General features: G+C 42.9%; 6 protein-coding genes across 6 annotated transcripts; 4 read left to right on the forward strand and 2 right to left on the reverse strand.

Annotated features, from left to right (window-relative positions):
- Positions 1-1922: 1922 nt before the first annotated feature.
- FA14DRAFT_161713 (COG4-domain-containing protein) lies at positions 1923-5093 on the forward strand. Its single transcript, XM_025499252.1, has one exon. It carries the CDS (start codon positions 1952-1954, stop codon positions 4619-4621), a length of 2670 nt encoding a protein of 889 aa, XP_025354560.1. The 5' UTR covers positions 1923-1951; the 3' UTR covers positions 4622-5093.
- A 454-nt stretch (positions 5094-5547) lies between these two features.
- Positions 5548-8599, forward strand: FA14DRAFT_148565 (putative VTC4-vacuolar transporter chaperone). Its single transcript, XM_025497376.1, has one exon. It carries the CDS (start codon positions 5864-5866, stop codon positions 8495-8497), a length of 2634 nt encoding a protein of 877 aa, XP_025354561.1. The 5' UTR covers positions 5548-5863; the 3' UTR covers positions 8498-8599.
- Positions 8600-8627: 28 nt separating this feature from the next.
- Positions 8628-13552, reverse strand: FA14DRAFT_191333 (uncharacterized protein). Its single transcript, XM_025501857.1, has one exon. It carries the CDS (start codon positions 13268-13270, stop codon positions 8828-8830), a length of 4443 nt encoding a protein of 1480 aa, XP_025354562.1. The 5' UTR covers positions 13271-13552; the 3' UTR covers positions 8628-8827.
- Positions 13553-13938: 386 nt separating this feature from the next.
- On the forward strand, positions 13939-14563 carry FA14DRAFT_70695 (dolichol-phosphate mannosyltransferase subunit 3). Its single transcript, XM_025502738.1, has 3 exons — positions 13939-14228; positions 14297-14404; positions 14474-14563. The coding sequence occupies exons 1-3, from the start codon at positions 14103-14105 to the stop codon at positions 14525-14527; spliced, it is 288 nt and encodes a 95-aa protein (XP_025354563.1). The 5' UTR covers positions 13939-14102; the 3' UTR covers positions 14528-14563.
- Positions 14564-14883: 320 nt separating this feature from the next.
- Positions 14884-16255, forward strand: FA14DRAFT_70716 (uncharacterized protein). Its single transcript, XM_025502739.1, has one exon. The coding sequence runs from the start codon at positions 14920-14922 to the stop codon at positions 16165-16167; it is 1248 nt and encodes a 415-aa protein (XP_025354564.1). The 5' UTR covers positions 14884-14919; the 3' UTR covers positions 16168-16255.
- On the reverse strand, positions 16250-17333 carry FA14DRAFT_123816 (putative ARC35-subunit of the Arp2/3 complex; the record flags this gene model as incomplete). The annotated part of the gene is made up of 3 exons (XM_025496604.1): positions 16250-16274; positions 16348-16462; positions 16532-17333. The coding sequence occupies 3 exons, from the start codon at positions 17331-17333 to the stop codon at positions 16250-16252; spliced, it is 942 nt and encodes a 313-aa protein (XP_025354565.1).
- Between the last annotated feature and the right edge of the window lie 227 nt (positions 17334-17560).

Raw genomic sequence — 17560 nt, forward strand, 5'->3', positions numbered from 1 at the left:
ATCGGCAATATCTTCTGCTTTGTCGAATTTGGGAGGATTCATTTTGCTCAGATCATCGGTAGGTACTTGACGTGATTGACCGTCTGCAAGACTACAAACGCTTATTTCACCATTTTGTTCTTCTCTTACAACGAATGCTTGCAAGTAACCTTCTTTGCCATCAGGAATCCAAACCCATTTCTTTGCTGCGAATTCAGCTGCAGCGGCAGCATCAGCAGCTGCACCTGGACGTGGTAACCCGCCTACACGAGAAGGACCGGCAAGGTCTCCATTGGTGGCTGATGCCATGTTGTATGGTTATTACCTTTGGGGTAATGATCGCGTAAGAAGAAGAGTTGGTGATCGGAGAGAGAGGGGAGTTTGACGCGTAATAACTTCGGGATGAAGTCTTTTGATGTATTATAGTTCTTGATCACTTTGCTCTCCTTGTCCCTTGAACTCCAGATGATGGCAGCAATGAAGGATAGGAAAGTCAAGTATGAACGTTGAATGCACAAATGCGCGCGTGCCTCGCTGAAAAGAATAAAAAGGTTGATGGCCGATGCGTGATTGCATGCAAGTTGAGTTCAAGTTACCCTCTTTGAATGGGATCCATGAAATGAAACAGAGACTAAAAGATAGAATGAATGTCATCGGCATGCAATACAACACACTATCCCACTGTGTTTGATTGAAAAAGATCAACACTTTTCTCCCCTTTTCTGTTAATCAACTGTTAAAATGCCTAATCGCTTGAGCCCCTAAACAAAACAACACGTACTAGGAATAGAATATAACCCCTAAATAACGCGTAGATCACGAGGGAGGGACCACTAGCGTAAACGCGGGCAAAAGTGTTGCTTTAGAGGGGCGTACATAAGCAGACGCGTAAATGAAAGAGCGCCACGGTCTGACCTCATCCAGATACATCACACTAGCATCACATCTAAGTCACTTATAATATTCTTCCAATCCGTTTTCATCATTTTTAGCACAATGTCTAGGAAGATTTACTTAAATTTGCTCATGTACACTGAGAAGACCCTTTCTCTCTGGTGTCTTTACTAAATTGTTACGTAAATGAATAAGAAGTATTGATGTATAAAAAGACCTTAAGCTAGAAAGAACTGTACAAATCAAAAAACTGGCATAAAAAACATATGGATCAGCTGCAATGCAGTCTCGCTCCAAGATAAGATGGTCATCTCACTCAACACGCTCGCAGTCCAGAAGTAGACATAGAAATGCTTCGGATATATTTTCGTGATTGTGTCCAACAAAGTGAATACCGTTCTTTTTTGTCAATTAGACTTTTCAGATGTGTGTTTAATGATTCAGATTTCAAGTCAACTAGGCATTACCGATCAGTATTAGGGGCTGGTACAGTGTTACGTATGCTTTTGGAGGATCTGAAGGACGAAGAAGCGGTTATTTGTGCAACAGAAGAAGAAGGGATTAAAAATTGTCTAGAAATACGATTTCACATTATGATTATTTTTGAATGTTCTTGCATACAGTCATGTGGCTGTTTCGCTGTCAATTGAACGTGCAAGTATATCCATTCAGATTATGATTATTCATACATCGCATTGGATGGGCGCAATCTATGTTCCCAAAACAGAGCAATTTCTCATAATTCTTTCATGATTCGATAATCAAAGGTCACACAGGTGTTTCCAAAAGTAGTGAGAATTATAAAGTGATCAAGATTTGCTTCAATCAGACCTTTCACTTCTTCTCTCACTGCATCTACGTCATGTGCATCATTGTATGTATATGATCGTTCATTATCTGTGCCGTGAAATGTATTTTGAAAGAGCATATACTCGACCTTATTTTGTACGCGCGGAAATCGGGATAACGCGAATAGTCTGGCACAAGACCACGCGGGGGAAGAAGAGAAGGAAGGCCTAGCTAGCGTACACTCACTCTACTCCTCCTCCAACACGAATGGCAAAGGAGTGAGAAGAAGATGTCCGTTGCAGGTCCGATTGGAGATGGAACATCTCTGAGAATCGCATCTGGATCACGAGAAAATGGAAGGATAGACAGAAGATCACCAAGCATAAGTGGCGCAGGAGCAGTGATGAGATCTTCTTCAAATTCAAATGTACGTCCTGTTCCTTTGACAAAAGCTAGTGAAGTTCGTCAAGCATTGGCACAGTTGGCATCCCAATCAGCAACACTGGATAAAGCACTCCAAGACAATCTTGCAAAAGCACAGGAAAGTACATTCACATCTCGTCAGGCATTGTCAGGCCTAGGACGTCAAACGGATTTAATCACAGATGAAGCAAGGGTATTGGCACGTAGACTGAAAGAAACAGGAACGACGGCAGAACGAATCAGTGAAAGTGTACGACGATTAGACGAAGAAAGCGAAAGGGTGGAAAAAGCAGCAATATGGACTGAGAAGGTAGGCGATCTGAAAGCATCTCTGCTTTCAATGGCTGCTGCGATCGAACAGAGAGATTATGGAACAGCAACCCAGCATTGCATTCGAGCCCTTTCTATAGACAAAGATGTTTTGGAGTCAAGATTTGCTGCGATGATGGTTCCTACATCTGAATACCCGGACCCGCCTCCAGTTCAACTACTTTCGATGCGTAAGATGCTCTTGCAAGTCTTTACCGAGCGATTCCAACAAGCTACAGAAGCAAAAGATACTGTAGAGGCTACCAAGTTCTTCACAATGTTTCCTCAGATCGGATGGACAGCGGAAGGTTTGGCTGTATATGCACAGTTTGCCCGTTCAATGGTACGTGAACGAGGTAAGAGCATCGGTGAATTGCTGGGCAATAGCAGAAACAGCGAAGCAGCTTTACGCCATGCACAAATCTTGACGCATCTATTTGAGAATTTAGCCTCTTTGATCGATCAGCATCAGCCACTTGTCGACTCGCATTATGGCCAAGGATACTTTGCTGAAGGTGTTATGCCTGAGTTGCAAGAAGAATGTGATCGATTAGGTAAACGTGTATGCGATACTTGGTACGATGAACGATATGTGCGGAGAAAGTTGGAAGAAGCAAAATCGTACAATTTCACGTATGTCGCATCCATCGGTACATCTTCATCCTCTACTGCAGCAGCCAAGAGAATGGCAAATGTAGGATCTAGGGTCGTAAGTGGGTTCAATATCCCAGGTCGTCCAGGCACGCCGTCTACACCACAAAATGCTGCTGCTGATGATACGCCTCAGGTTGATACACGAGAGGTTGACAAGATCGTTGGAGAATTGGCAGCAATGGCGGCCAGCTGGGGTACATATAAGCACTTTTTGACAGTACGTCTGGATACAAAGGAAATGAACACACATTCAGCAGATGCATCTAATGGAGGGGCCGACGAACTGAAGGATTTCCGCAGGTCATCGCTTGACAATCGAAGACTATCGCTGCTGCCTTCATTAGATCCTTCAAGGCGTCGTGCTTCTCAGACACAGCAAGATGAAGAGCACGATAAGCAGGAGAAGAATTTGCCTTTAAGCGTGATAAAGAAGTCACAGCTCGGGACAAAGGTTGATGATTTGATGCAAAGCGTTTATGTACCGTTAGAGAGCTGGTTCTTGCGATGTAGCATTGAGAAAGCACATCGCATCGATACGCCTGATCTTACAGCACGACCTTTGACTACGCCTTTGTTGGATGATGTATTCTATTTGGTTCGATTGGTTCTAGCCCGAGCTGTTTCAACTTCAAACTTGGACATTCTTTCCACAATGAGCCGCAACGTGCGTTACATCATTGATGAAGATTTCATTCAGGCTATCGTTCGTTCGTTAGATTTGGTATCAAGGACAAATAGCGGTAGCATGGTCGTTGAAGGACCACGCAAAGATGCAGCAAGCAGAGAGATACGCTCTACATTTGGAGTGTACTTGAATGTTTTGAGCACTTCAGGTGATTATCTGACCAGGATTCTGAATGAGCTCTCGCAAGAGCATAATCTACAAAGGCAATATGCCGAAAAGGATGTAGCGATTGCTTCATCTACCATTCAAGCGCTATCAGTCTTAGTTCCACGTATTCGCAATATTGTGAGAACACATATGGATTTGTTCTTCTCAACGCTTTTGCGAGCACGTATCCGTCAATTATTGTCGGAAAGCTTAAGGGATGTATCTTATGTTCTTAACGAGGACGACTATGCGATCGCAGAAGAAGAAGCATCAAGTCATGGTGGTTCCTCCCTTTTTGTCAGAAAGCTAACCCGTGGCTGGGATCAAGTGATTCATGCAGTCGGTTACAAGGACTTGTTCACGTCTGATAATTGGGAAGTGCTATTGCGACTTTCGATTGATGCGCTGGTACAAGCATGGGAGACGTGGGCTTTCAATGTGCAATACAGTGAATTAGGAGCTTTACGATTCGATAAAGACATTCGAACGGTATCAACGTTTTTATCTTCTCAAAGTGCAACTGGTGGATTACGAGAAAGATTTGGAAGATTGACACATATTTCTTATTTGGTCAATTTGGATGAAGACGTTTCTACGAATGATGTTGATACTTCGACTGCTTCTGCTGATCAATCAAACGTAGGAATGGGAAACAATAATCGAAATGACGATGACAGTATCGCTTGGCGCTTAAGTGCAGAGGAAGTCCAGCAAATTCGGAAGCGAAGAGTAGGATGGTGAGAAATAAAACAATCAATATATATTACAAAAGCTTAAAACAATTCATTCTGTGATTTCTAAATGTGCAAGCAGATTCCCGAAGAGCCAGATGATGATTGTCATTAGCATGCATTATATAAGCCGTCATCTTTTCCTTTCAGCCGATGCCAAGAAGGATATTGCGGGTAGGGATTGAACCGCATTGTTGGAAGAACGCAAAGGGAAAAGAGGCGAGATATGAATTTAAACTAGCGCGGCTCTACGCGTTATGCAGTGTTGTGCTGGTTTGATGCGTGAAATCGTACTACACAATACACACAAACAATATTCTTCAACTCCGCTCAACAATCGGTTGAGGGAACGTGTACATGCAGATCCAATCATAACAATTGAAAAATGTTACAATGACTTCCTCCCCAATGCATATTATTAGCGTATGGATGATGATAGCATATTGTCCTCTTTTGCCTTGAAATACTATGAAGCAGCTTGTAATTGATTCACATTGAATAGGGAGTATAGTGTATGTACTCACTTGTAAATCGCTAAACAATACTTCTGATGAGTTTCGCCGCATAATTGCCTGCAACGGTGAAACTTATCATTCGATATCGCCGGTTCGAAGAAGAAGATTAATCCTGTCAAACTTACCAAACAGGCAGACAGCCACAGCATCAGAAATAACCATTTACGCTAAAAGTTGTGGAATACGTATCGCGTATGTGTGTGTGTGCATTGCAGGACGTGCTTTGCATTCAATAAAGTAGTTTACGGTGCATTAAGCCATGTACTGCCTCCACCGTATACCGGAAATATACTTTTAGCTGCCAATACATACACGCATAGAAGTGTAATGCAACAAGGCACGTCGACTCGTGCAGAATTGAAACCAATGCAAGTTAGGAAGCAGTCTGGTTGGATTGAATTGAAACACTCACATCATTGGGAACATATACACATGTCTGTCTGCCTTGGTTCTTCTTCGTCCCTGCATTCCATCCTTTAACTTCTTCTCGGCGATCTAGACCGATTCACAACGGTTTCCTAGTTGAAAAAAACAAGCGGTCCTCTCTCAATTTACGGAACCGTTCCTGCTCAACACGCTCTCACTCTTTTCTCCACCAGTCTCCTATTTCTGCTTTATTTGCACTTCTTTTTCTTTTTTTCGCGCACGGGGGGCCTTCATTCCTCACACCAAAAAAAGGAGCTCCGTGCTTGCATGCTACCAACGATCATCATTCAACACTCAATTTCACAAAAAAGATGAAGTTCGGTCGTACAATCAAAACTTCTCTCTATTCAGAGTGGTCATCAAAATATATTCGATACAGTGAATTGAAAAAAGAAATAAAAGCTCGTATTGCAAAAAATGGTGGTTTAATTTGGACAGATAAAGATGAAGATGAATTTGTGGATGAATTACGAAAAGAATTGGATAAAGTGTACGATTTTCAAAAAACAAAAGTAACAGAATTAACTGAAAGAATCAAAAAAGCACAACAAGAAGTTCATCTTTTGGTTTCTTCTCGTGCAAATTCAGCTTCTTCACTTACACAAGGATCTGATGCGCATAATACATCTGAACAAGGTCACAACGGACGTGGAAATGGAAATTCATCAGATCAGCATGATGATATAATTGCTCATCACGATGAAGGAACCGATGACGAATTCGACACAGACACCGAAGATACGGATGCATACGAAGAGCGCTTCTTGGAGCTAGAAGAACGCTTAGCAGTCATCATCGCAGATGTACACGATCTTGCTCTATTCACCAAATTGAACTATACCGGTTTCCACAAGATTGTCAAAAAGCACGATAAACAAACCGGTCGCCTATTACGCAAGGAGTTCGTTCAGCATTACTTGACAGCCCGCCCATTCTACAAGGAGAATTACGACATGCTAATCGTCAAACTGTCGAAGTTGTTCGACCTTGTCCGCACACGTGGTAACCCAATTCAAGGAGATAGCAGTGCGGGTGGATCGCAATCCGCTTTCGTTCGTCAAACGACAAAGTATTGGGTTCATCCAGACAACATCGTTCCACTCAAATTGGTCATTTTGAAGCATTTGCCAGTGCTCGTTTTCAACCCCGACAAAGAATATCTACCGGAAGATAGCGCAATCACAAGTATTTACTACGACAATGAAGATTTGGAATTGTACTTGGGAAGACTAGAAAAGACTGAAGGTGCTGAAGCTGTGCGTTTGCGTTGGTATGGTGGTATGGATAACAAGCAAATCTTTGTTGAACGTAAGACGCATCGTGAAGATTGGACAGGAGAAAAGTCAGTCAAGGCACGTTTCCCAATCAAAGAAGAAAACGTGAATGCGTTCATGCGTGGTGAATATCGTATGGATGATACATTCGAAGCATTACGTAAAAAAGGAAAGAAGAGCGATAAAGAAATCGATTCTATGCTACAATTGGCCAATGAAGTACAATACTCCGTCCTCACTCGTCAATTGACACCTGTCATGCGTAGTTTCTACAACCGTACTGCTTTCCAATTGCCCGGTGATGCCCGTGTTCGTATCAGTTTGGATACTGAGTTGACCTTGGTACGTGAAGATAATTGGGATGGTAGAAAGCGCGCGGGAGATAATTGGCGTAGAATGGATATCGGAATCGATTATCCTTTCGAACAATTGCCGGCCGAAGACGTTGAACGTTTCCCTTATGGTGTATTGGAAGTCAAGCTGCAAACACAAATGGGTCAAGAACCACCAGAATGGGTTCGTGAATTGGTCGCAAGTCATTTGGTTGAAGCAGTGCCTAAATTCTCCAAATTCATTCATGGTTGTGCTACCTTGCTGCCCAATCGAGTTGATCTCGTTCCTTTCTGGTTGCCACAAATGGATATCGATATTCGTAAAGCACCTATGCGTGAATTGGAAATTCAACGACCTCCTTCCCATCATTACTCCAACGCATCCACGCCAGGCAGCAAGAATGGCGAATCACCTTATCACGAACCCGTCAGTGAAGATGAATTTGAGGCAGACCACGATGATGATTCACATCATGGACCTGACAAAGGAACAATGGCAGATCCCAAACGTGAAGCTGATAGCCTAGGTTTGCCAATCAGTGATTTGACAAATTTACGTGAAGAAAGAATGAAAAATATTCAAAGAAGACAAGCAGAGTTGGAAAAGCAACGAGCAGAAAATCCAGATGCAACGAGCGCACATGCAGCTGGAGCATTACAAGCAGAACAAAGTACAATCTCAATGCAAAGACGGTTAAGCGATGTCAATAGAGCTCCCAAACAGGGGAGAGAAGAAATCCTTTCCACAAGTACAGCATTTGACAAAAATTATTTCACTAAATTGACGCCAAACAATATCAAACGTCTATGGCGTGCCAAATACAGTAGAGACGCAGACGGCGAAGATGGTGATGATGAAGATGATCAAGATGGTGCGCCTTCTACTGCTCGTACTGTCCCTGCTCGTGATGAAGAAGAAAATCGTGAATACGTTAACTCATTCCATGCAGCACCAGGCAAAAAGGTTTCCGTTCCAATTCGTATCGAACCAAAAGTTTATTTCGCTGCTGAAAGAACGTTTTTGAAATGGCTAGAGATGTCAATCTTCATTAGTGCTTTGGCCGTTGGAATGATTAATTATTCTAAACCAGGTGATCAAATCGGTTTGATCGTTAGTGGGCTGTTCACAATCGTTTCTTTATTGGCAATCGCTTACTCTGGCTCGATTTACGTTATGAGATCACTCAAAATTCGTAAACGTGAATCTTCAAACTTTTACTTTGATGCTTATGGTCCTACAATCTTGTGCGGTGTCTTGTTGGCCGTCACTGTTGTCAATTTCGTCCTTCGATTCCGGGAAACAAATCAAAGTCGTAATTTTAGGGGTTTAGCCAATTAAATCATCTTTTATTTATACCATTATGCAAACAAACACACACAAACACTTCTTTTTTTACTGCTGATCATATCGTTGATGTATAAATGAAATGCTGATCAATTGCTTATTTGTGAAAAACAAGAATGACAAGGATGCGTGTGAGATAAATGTGACATGAATAAACCAGGGTATTTGTCGATTTTGAGAAAAATGAAGCAAGCGTGAAAGTTGAGAGCATTGGTACATGAATGTATCCCATCATCAAGATGAGAGCTGAAAAAAAGGGGGAAAACAGAGATATACAGAAATCGAAAGATAAAGCAGAGCAGATACGAAAATAATAAAAACTCTTTAATGATGACGGAAAAGTGATTTCAGCGAGCGTTTACCGTTTGCCTTAGAGGTATACAAGGTAGATTGTAATTGAGTTTGACCGTCCAAGATTGGAACAGGATCACTAACGCTGAGATTGTTACGCTTGTGTGTACGACCGAAACCACCAAGATCTTCATGATCAGGCAAAGCAGGAATGGAATCCGCATTATTCTGATAAGCAGATTGGATCAAGTTAGGAGAACTTGCATTGCCGAAACCGTTCTTCTTTTTACCTGCAAGTGAATAAAACAAACTTGAAGCTCCACGAGATTTGTTCGTCTTTCCACTCTTTACCGAATCCATATCATCAGGCAAAGGCATATGATCAACACTCAGGCCTGCCGAAGATCCTTTACGAGAGAACGAGGCACGGTTGCTTGACGTTCCATTGCTCATCACTGAAGCACGTCCGCTTGAAGTAGTTGCGAAATGTGTAACTTCATTGATCTGACCATTCGCACCGTCTTCCACATCGAATAATCTTGGAATTTTACTCTTTGCAGAATGAATGCTCACTGTCAAAACACCAATTCGAGTGATTCTCACACGGCCCATCAATAGCCTTGAACCATGTTGAACATTGTGAACGCGGATCACACGGGCAGCAGAACTTTGCAATCCTTCCAAAGCACGGTCACGTAAGATATCCGTTCGATGATCAGGATCAGCAGCATCAATGTATTTGATGTGAGGTTGCTTGGTGCCAAGCAAAAGAGCAGCGGGCAATTTGAGTGGCAAGAATTGAGCCATACGAACTACACATTGTACCGTGTAAACCATTTCAACCCTTTCGGATCCATGACACGTGGAACAGTTGTGAGCGATGTTCAACTGAGCAGCTTCACGACAATCGGGACAAATGATGATTGTTTTCGTCGAGGAAAGTTCAATGTTGGATTTCAACTTCTTACGGCGAACGATTCCCTTTGCATCAATTGGAATCATCCATGGATCAGAAATGTCTGGTAACTGTTCGGCAGGATATGAATCATCTGGTGCGGGACATTTGACGATCCATTTGCCACGTCTAGATTCGGTCCAGATGTCAATATGAGCGTATGCCATCTCTGCTTTGCTCAATGCTTCAACCGTCAATTCTTTCTCACGTGCTTCTACTGCACCTTTACGTTTCTTTTGTTCTTTGTCAGATCCGAGCAAGACAGATTTTTTGCCCATGTCTCCTTGTTCGCCATTAAACGTGCTCGTTGAGCCGTCGAACATGCTTTGAGCATCATCACGCAAAGTATCCGAACTCATCCTTCGCGATCGTATTGACAGAGGACGATGAGGATTTGTCCACCTTGAGCCAGTATTAACGAATTCAGGAGCAACTCTATGTCTGATGCTGGCCAAATTCAAATCTTTAGCAACAATAGGTTCGTCTTCAATGATTTGATAATCTTCTTCGTTGAGATATGTTTGAAGACCCGAATCTATGCCAGTGCCAGAAGAACGTGAAACTCTTTGTTGTCGATTTTGCGTAGGAAAATTGTGAGAAGAATGCTCTTGTGAAGAGCCACTTTGAGTACCAAAGCCTGTTTGACTTCCCGTCAAAGAGACAATACTTGGCCTTCCCGTCGTAGAGACGATACTTGGCCTTTGTGCTTCCGGTGCAGTACGAAGGCGAATGTTTGTATTTAAAGGTGATCCAGTCGATTCAACCGAAACGTTTGAATGTCCGTATCCTTGCCAATTGCCAAGACTTCGGGGTGAAAGTGGTTGCACAGATCCGCTACCGCCACCGGCCGTTAGAGAATAGCCATTGAACGAAATGTTTGTATTTGAGGTTGTGCTACTCTTACTGGGCATCGAGTGACCTTCAGCCCCCAAAGAGCTTCTTGCGCGATTGGCTGTATCATACGTAATATCCGACGTAGCATTATTGCCAGCAAGACCTAAGATTGTAGGTACAGGCTTTCGATTACTGCTTGTAGACCCTCTACGGGGCATCCGTATAGGCTGAGTAACCGTATCAACTGATGATTGATGATCAACCGTATCATCAAACAATTGTCTTGTCTTTGTCAAAGGCGAAACCGACTCTTCTTCGCTATTTCTCGTCGTTCTTATCAAAATAGGCGGTGTTGCATTTTGTTGTTGACTAGCCGAAGATGAACGACGACGAGGATAAGCGGGGCCGAATTGACTGGCTGCAGAAGAACGCTTTTGTGGTCCAAAATTGCTTGGGACAAGAACGGCAGGTACACTTGCATTATGCTCTTTTGCATTGGTCGGAATATTCAAGGCGGTGGAAGACATCGCATTACGCAATCGAGGAGCTTTGCCGACCGAAAGGGTTTGTGGCGATGAATTTGATTCAATCATGGCGGGAGAGGCTGTTCTTGGTCTTGCAGTCGGATCTAAGTTTGGAACCGGTTTGCGTTTGATGCTATTCAAAGTGGGCACAGAGCCAGAAGATGAAGGGGTGTTGGCAATCGTGTCCAGCGTTGGTCTCAGAGTAGAGCTATTGTCTGTCTCGTCAGTGATGGGCGCACTCCAGCCTGATGATGTTCTTGTATCGGAACTTGAACTCATCTGAGGACCACGTTGAATGCCAGGGGAAGTAGCAGGTCTTAAAAATCTTTGTGATGCTATAAAAGGCATCGCTGCATCTTCCGGTCGTAAAATTTCACTTTGAATATCAGAAGAAGTTGTCAAATGAGAAGTTGAAATAGGTGGACTGCTTCCTTTCTTGGCCGCTAATGAAGCAAGAGTCAAAGCAGACTGACGAGCGGAAGGGAGGATCGCATGCATGAGCGGAGAACCGCTACCTCGCTCTCTTGGCCCTTCATTAAAACTTTGTCCTACTCCGTCTACATTGCTGTGATCACTTTTTGAGTTCATCCTGCGCAGGCTGCCGGACAGGGTACGTAATCTTCCCTTGATGGAAGATAATCCTATTGCGTGATTACCACCACCAATGTTCCCATCTACACTTTGCGAACCACCAAGTCCACTGGAGCCGTTCAAGTTTCTAGATGATGAAGGTGGATAATGATTCTTTGCATCGATTCCATTCACTTCTATATTTTCGTTCATTGGTGCTTGAAATGAAGCTGGTAACCCAGACAACGCTAAAGCCGATGAAGGGGACGTCATCGAATATTCTTCTTTCGCAGAACTGCTTGTGAAATTTGAAGGTGCGCTATCGGTTTTTTGTATTGAGCCTCCAAACACATTGGATCTAAAATTGCCCAGCTTTTGCAGTGCAACAGATGCTTTTGAAAGAGGAGATCGAGGCGTTGTTGTTAATGCTGCCGCCGCTACTTCCGAATTGGATGAATTTGTTGATTGCACAGGTAAGTATTTGTTCTCTTGTTCAAATGTGTTCGGAGCATTTATACCTGGAAATGCAATCAAATTTGACGAATCACCGGCTGAGGTAAGACTGTTCGGATAGCCTGTTGTTGCTGTGAATTTTCGATCGTCCGATACGAATTCAACATCCGACACGGAAGCCGAATTTTGGGCGCCAAATGTAGTTGAATTTCCTTGAGGCATCGAATCCGGCGAGCTGAGAGGTGTGATTGAAGAATTATAAATGTGATCAATCTTCTCAAGCGCTCCATCCAACGAATCATTTTCCACTTTTACATTCCGCAAATTCTGTATTGAAGGCGTTTCAGGGCCGCCGCTTCTGCTACTAGTCCTTCGTTTTGGTATTATGAACGTGGGCTGTGTATTTTTGTGTTGTTCAATATTGTCTTGGCGGCTTGATTGAAGGTCATGAGTTGGGTAGAATGCATGGTTCGAGGATTTTGGTTCTTCAACAGAGATAAAGGATGCCATATAAGGTGAAATGACACCTGAATCTGACCTTGGATCTATTTTTGATGGAGTAGCTTCAATTTCCCATGAACGCTTGTAAGAGTCAATTAGATATCCATACGACCTTTCGCCTTCAGTTGAGCCGGCTTGTGAAGTGGGTATCGTATCTGAAGGACTTTGCGGCCAGTCCGCTAACGGATTTGAACTAGGAGAAACAGGAGTTGCCAAAGGTAAAGGTGTATGTGCATCATCTTCTGTTTCTTCATCTTCAACATCGACCGGAAACAAGTTCACTTCTGCTTTTGGCTTACGAACAGGCATGAACGGGCTAGAATCATCTTTTTGAAAAGATCCTTGTGAACGTGGTGAGATTGGATTTGGTTGGTGTTGGTCTTGTGATCCTTGATTGGATGCAGAAGTTCTTCGATTGGATATTCGTGATGCTCTAAATTCTGCAGAAGAGATATATGTTGGCGTATAGAATCCATCACTTGCCCTACTATCTGCGCCATGTGATCTTGCAGAAGATGAGGCGTAAGAATTCTTTGAGCCGCGGCGATCGTATAAGGACAAAGGATTGACCGAAATGGTATCTTGAAGGGATGCAGGATCAGGTTCCAAGAACGTTCTTTGAGTCGGACTCAATGCCATGACGTCAATTAATGGTGTGGGGAAGATGCCCTTGATGCAATTTGGATCGGAGTGCTCCCTTTGTTGAATTGACTAAATGCTCATAGCTTAATAAAAGTTGATTTTGGTGGTCAGGTGTCGCACTTTTTTTTGGGTTCAAGTTGATTTTACGTCGCTAACCGAATTGTTCAAACTCCCCAGCACTGTTTGCTTTGCTATCGTTGATGATCGTTGGATGATAATAATGATTGCAGTTCAGATGTTATCCTTGATACCGGATAGTGACTTTAATGCAAATGATGCAGGGACACTTTAAGCAAAAAGATGCAATCCGGTCTCTCAACCCACACACAAATGCTCTTTTAGTCGATCAATCCTTAGTGTCTTTTCGGCAACATTTTAAATACAATGCACTGCACATGTCGATACAGTTGCATTACACAGCCAAGACCACACACACACGCGTCCTAACATGCAAGCGGCTCATCTCCTTAAGGGGGTGGGGTTTAAGAAAAGCACAATGACAGACCGCATTTGCCAAGGTGAATTACGATCATCTTTTTTTTTAATTCATTTTTCTCAGTCTTAAATCTGTTAGTAAATGGATTAGCATACTTTCTTCCTGGGGCAAAATAACAGTGTTTCATACAAATCACACACAAGCGCAGAACTCTAAAACTGGGGTGCGAATTAGAGTGAACCGAATAAATTAAGCTAACAAAGAGGGATTAGACTTAAAAAAAAGCATCTTGGACAATCACAAGCTTAGTGCGTACACGTGCCGGGCAAAGAACAACACCTAACACATTACTGTCATCAAGTCAATCAAACGGTCCCTATCCAATCAATCAAAATGACGACTAGAGCTCAACGATTCTTTACAAGTGCAGCAATCTTGTCTGCAATATGGCTACTTCTCTTGCTCGATATTTTGCCTTTCCCACTTATTGATCATACAGCCAAACAGGAAATCTTATCAGTTGTAAGTATATGCTGCTTTCCAACGGAATAGGTGATATTTTGCTCACATCCTTGCACCTTTCACAGATCCCTTGGTGGATTCTCGTATCGACTGGATCATATCTACTCTTTCAAATCGGTTGGGGTTTGTGGACGTTTAATGATGTTCCAAAAGCATACGATGATTTGATGATTGTGAGTTTTGATGTGTGCTCAATTTCTAGAGGGGTGAATGCTGATCTTCTTTGCTCTTTTTCTCATCAGGATATCAAAAATGCAAAGGACTACTTAGGTTCTAGAGGCGTTAATATTGACTAGTTATCACGACCGTGGAAGCAATTCACTGTATACTATTATCTTGTCACCGCATAATGATAAACATTTCTACATTCATTTGTATGGCAAGCAGATAAAAGTACAATGAGCAGATAAGAGTGTCACAAGCTGGGGACCCTCACGAGTATTGAGTGAGCAGACGAGTTGATCCAATTCTTCATGATCATTCCTATTTTGCATTAGATGGCGTGTAAATGCATATATACGGCTGGGAGAGTGAAATACGCGCTGTGCTTCAAGCCGTGTTTGTTTTAAGCTCTGGAAGCTTCCAGATCGTCCGTGCACGACAATCAAAAAAAAAGTATATAATGTAGAAATAAGAAGATTGTCAATTCTTACCTTACCTTCATCCTAATTAGCGAATAACACAGAAAATGTCAACCGAAGCAACAACCAACGCCGGCCCAAAGCCAGGCAACCCGATCGTATACTTTGATATCGATCTTCCTTCTTCTCCCGCTTCTGCGACAACCAGAAAAGGCGGTAATCGAATCGTGTTGGAATTATATGCTGACAAGGTTCCAAAGACGGCGGAAAATTTCCGAGTTTTAAGTACGGGAGAGAAAGAAGGTGTTCATTTCAAGAATAGTACGTTTCATCGTGTCATTCCACAATTCATGATTCAAGGTGGTGATTTTACAAGAGGTGATGGTACAGGTGGTATTTCAATTTATGGAGAAAAATTTGAAGATGAAGATTTGACTGGGAAACATGATAAACCGTTCTTGTTGAGTATGGCAAATGCCGGACCGAACACCAACGGATCACAATTCTTTATCACTACCGTGCCCACACCACATCTTGACGGAAAACACGTAGTCTTTGGTAGAGTGTTAGCTGGAAAGAGTGTCGTCAGACGAATCGAAAACACACCAACTGGCGAACAAGATCGACCAAAAGATCCAATTACCATTGCAGATTGCGGACAAATCCCAGAAGGAAGCTCGGACTACGGAATTGGGGCAGACGAAACAGGTGACAGCTACGAGGACTTCCCAGAAGATTGCGAAGGAACAGGATTGGACGTAGACGATCCAGATGTAGCATTCAAAATTGCTTCAGAGCTTAGAACGATGGGTAATGCTTTGTTCGGTAAAGGACAATTTCAACTCGCCTTCGAGAAATACACAAAAGCATTACGATACCTCCTCAACAATCCTGAATTGCCAGATTCACATGCTTCCAAGAAAGAATTCGCAGCTGAATACGTCAATCTACGGACACCTTTGCAATTGAATGGTGCATTATGCGCTATCAAAGTAGCACAAGCCGAAGCAAAAGCAGCCGAAAAGGGAACAGCATCAAAAACAGCATCAGCAATGGCTGTTGAAGCAGAAAAACTTACCTCGCAAGCAATTGAACGATTAGAAAACACAGGATCATGGGATGATCTTTCAGCCGATACAAAGGCAAATTTGGCAAAAGCATACTATAGACGTGCTTTGGCTAAATTGGTAAAACGTGATGAAGATCTTGCAATCTCAGACTTAGACAGCGCATTGAAGTACGCTCCTGGAGATGCTGCAATCGTCAAGGAAAAGAACCAATTGGCTGCCTTGAAAAAGCAACGTCTAGAACGACAAAAAGCGGCTTATGGAAAGATGTTCGGCGGAAGCAAGTAGAGCGTCTCCTCATCTAGACGCACATAATTATCCAATAAACACATCAATGTATTCTTTCATATCGTAAATGCGATCCACAGTATTAAGCCCGTCGGAATGTACGTCCACTGTAGAGAGGAATAAGAAGTACATAGTCAGTCTCACATTAACCTAATTCAGGCGACAATCTCTTCAACTTACCTGGCTGTCTTCCGCTCCTTCTCTGCTTGTTCAGGTTTGGCCCGGTTGAGAACTTTAAGGAATTCTGCGACCCGATGTCTCATACGGCTGTGCATGTATGCTTTCGAGCATTTGACTGTTTGAGTGGGTTGTAAAATGATGTCAGCAAATGAGCATGATGGAAAGAATCGATGGATGTACTCACTGTGGTAGTGTAGATAATCGCGGAACAATTGTATACGTGAGATAGTAGAATGTGCGACATCTGGGTTTGTGAAATGACGTGGGAAAAGGACAAAGGTGACGTAACCAACATCTTCTCCTCTACTCAAACCGGGAATCGATCGAATTTCCAATGGTGGTTCTCTGTTTGAATATAAAACTTGCGGTGCATTTTGAATTGAAGGCTGTCTACGTGCATCGACGAATTCTTGCAAGAACACCTTTCCGAAGATACGATCAGTCTCGTCTTGGAAAACAGTAGAGAAGACCACAGTCACACGATCAACACTTGGGATGACGTAAAATGCTTCATCATCACGATAGCGAATGATCATCACTTCTGGTTTGACGGGTTCCAATTGTTGACCGGCAGCAGCTTCTGCTTCTTTTTCCAGCTTGTTTTGAATGGCGAATGCACGTTCAAAAGGTGCAGCCATTGCGTTTCTCTTGAGAAGCGAAAGAGATCGAACCAATTCGGTACGTGCTGTAGGATCGGCCGGGATGTTGGATTGATCGAATTCGAGTGTGATATTATAGCCGACATTTGTTTCCGATTTGATATAAGGTCCATATTCACGTTTCAAAATATCAAAAGCACCATTTTGTGCTAAATCTTGATACCAATGAATGCCCATACTCAAGGTTAATGGACCAGTCTTTGTTGATTCGACATGATATCTCACTCCATCGAAATCTGTTAATGTTTGATCTACCGGGCCGGGTTGATTGAAATGTTTTCCCAATAGATCTTTGATTAAAAGGTTCTCAGATTCCAGCAAGATCATCTTGTCGTTCAGTTTGAGGGGGATGGTTTGTGGGGATGTGAATTGAATGCTTCGTGTGGATGGGTGTACTGTACATCATCGCTGGCTTTGAAATGGCCGTGCGCACACACGCAATAAATCCAATGCTGTGTGCCCTGCGTGTGCAAGGCTTATGCTTAAGGAGCCAAGTGTAGCCTGGCGCGTGTGAGGGGAACCCTACAGCCTCTTAAGTCAACTTAAAACGATCA

This window comes from Meira miltonrushii (genome assembly GCF_003144205.1).
Source record: "Meira miltonrushii strain MCA 3882 unplaced genomic scaffold FA14scaffold_3, whole genome shotgun sequence".
Taxonomy (NCBI): Eukaryota; Fungi; Basidiomycota; class Exobasidiomycetes; order Exobasidiales; family Brachybasidiaceae; genus Meira; species Meira miltonrushii.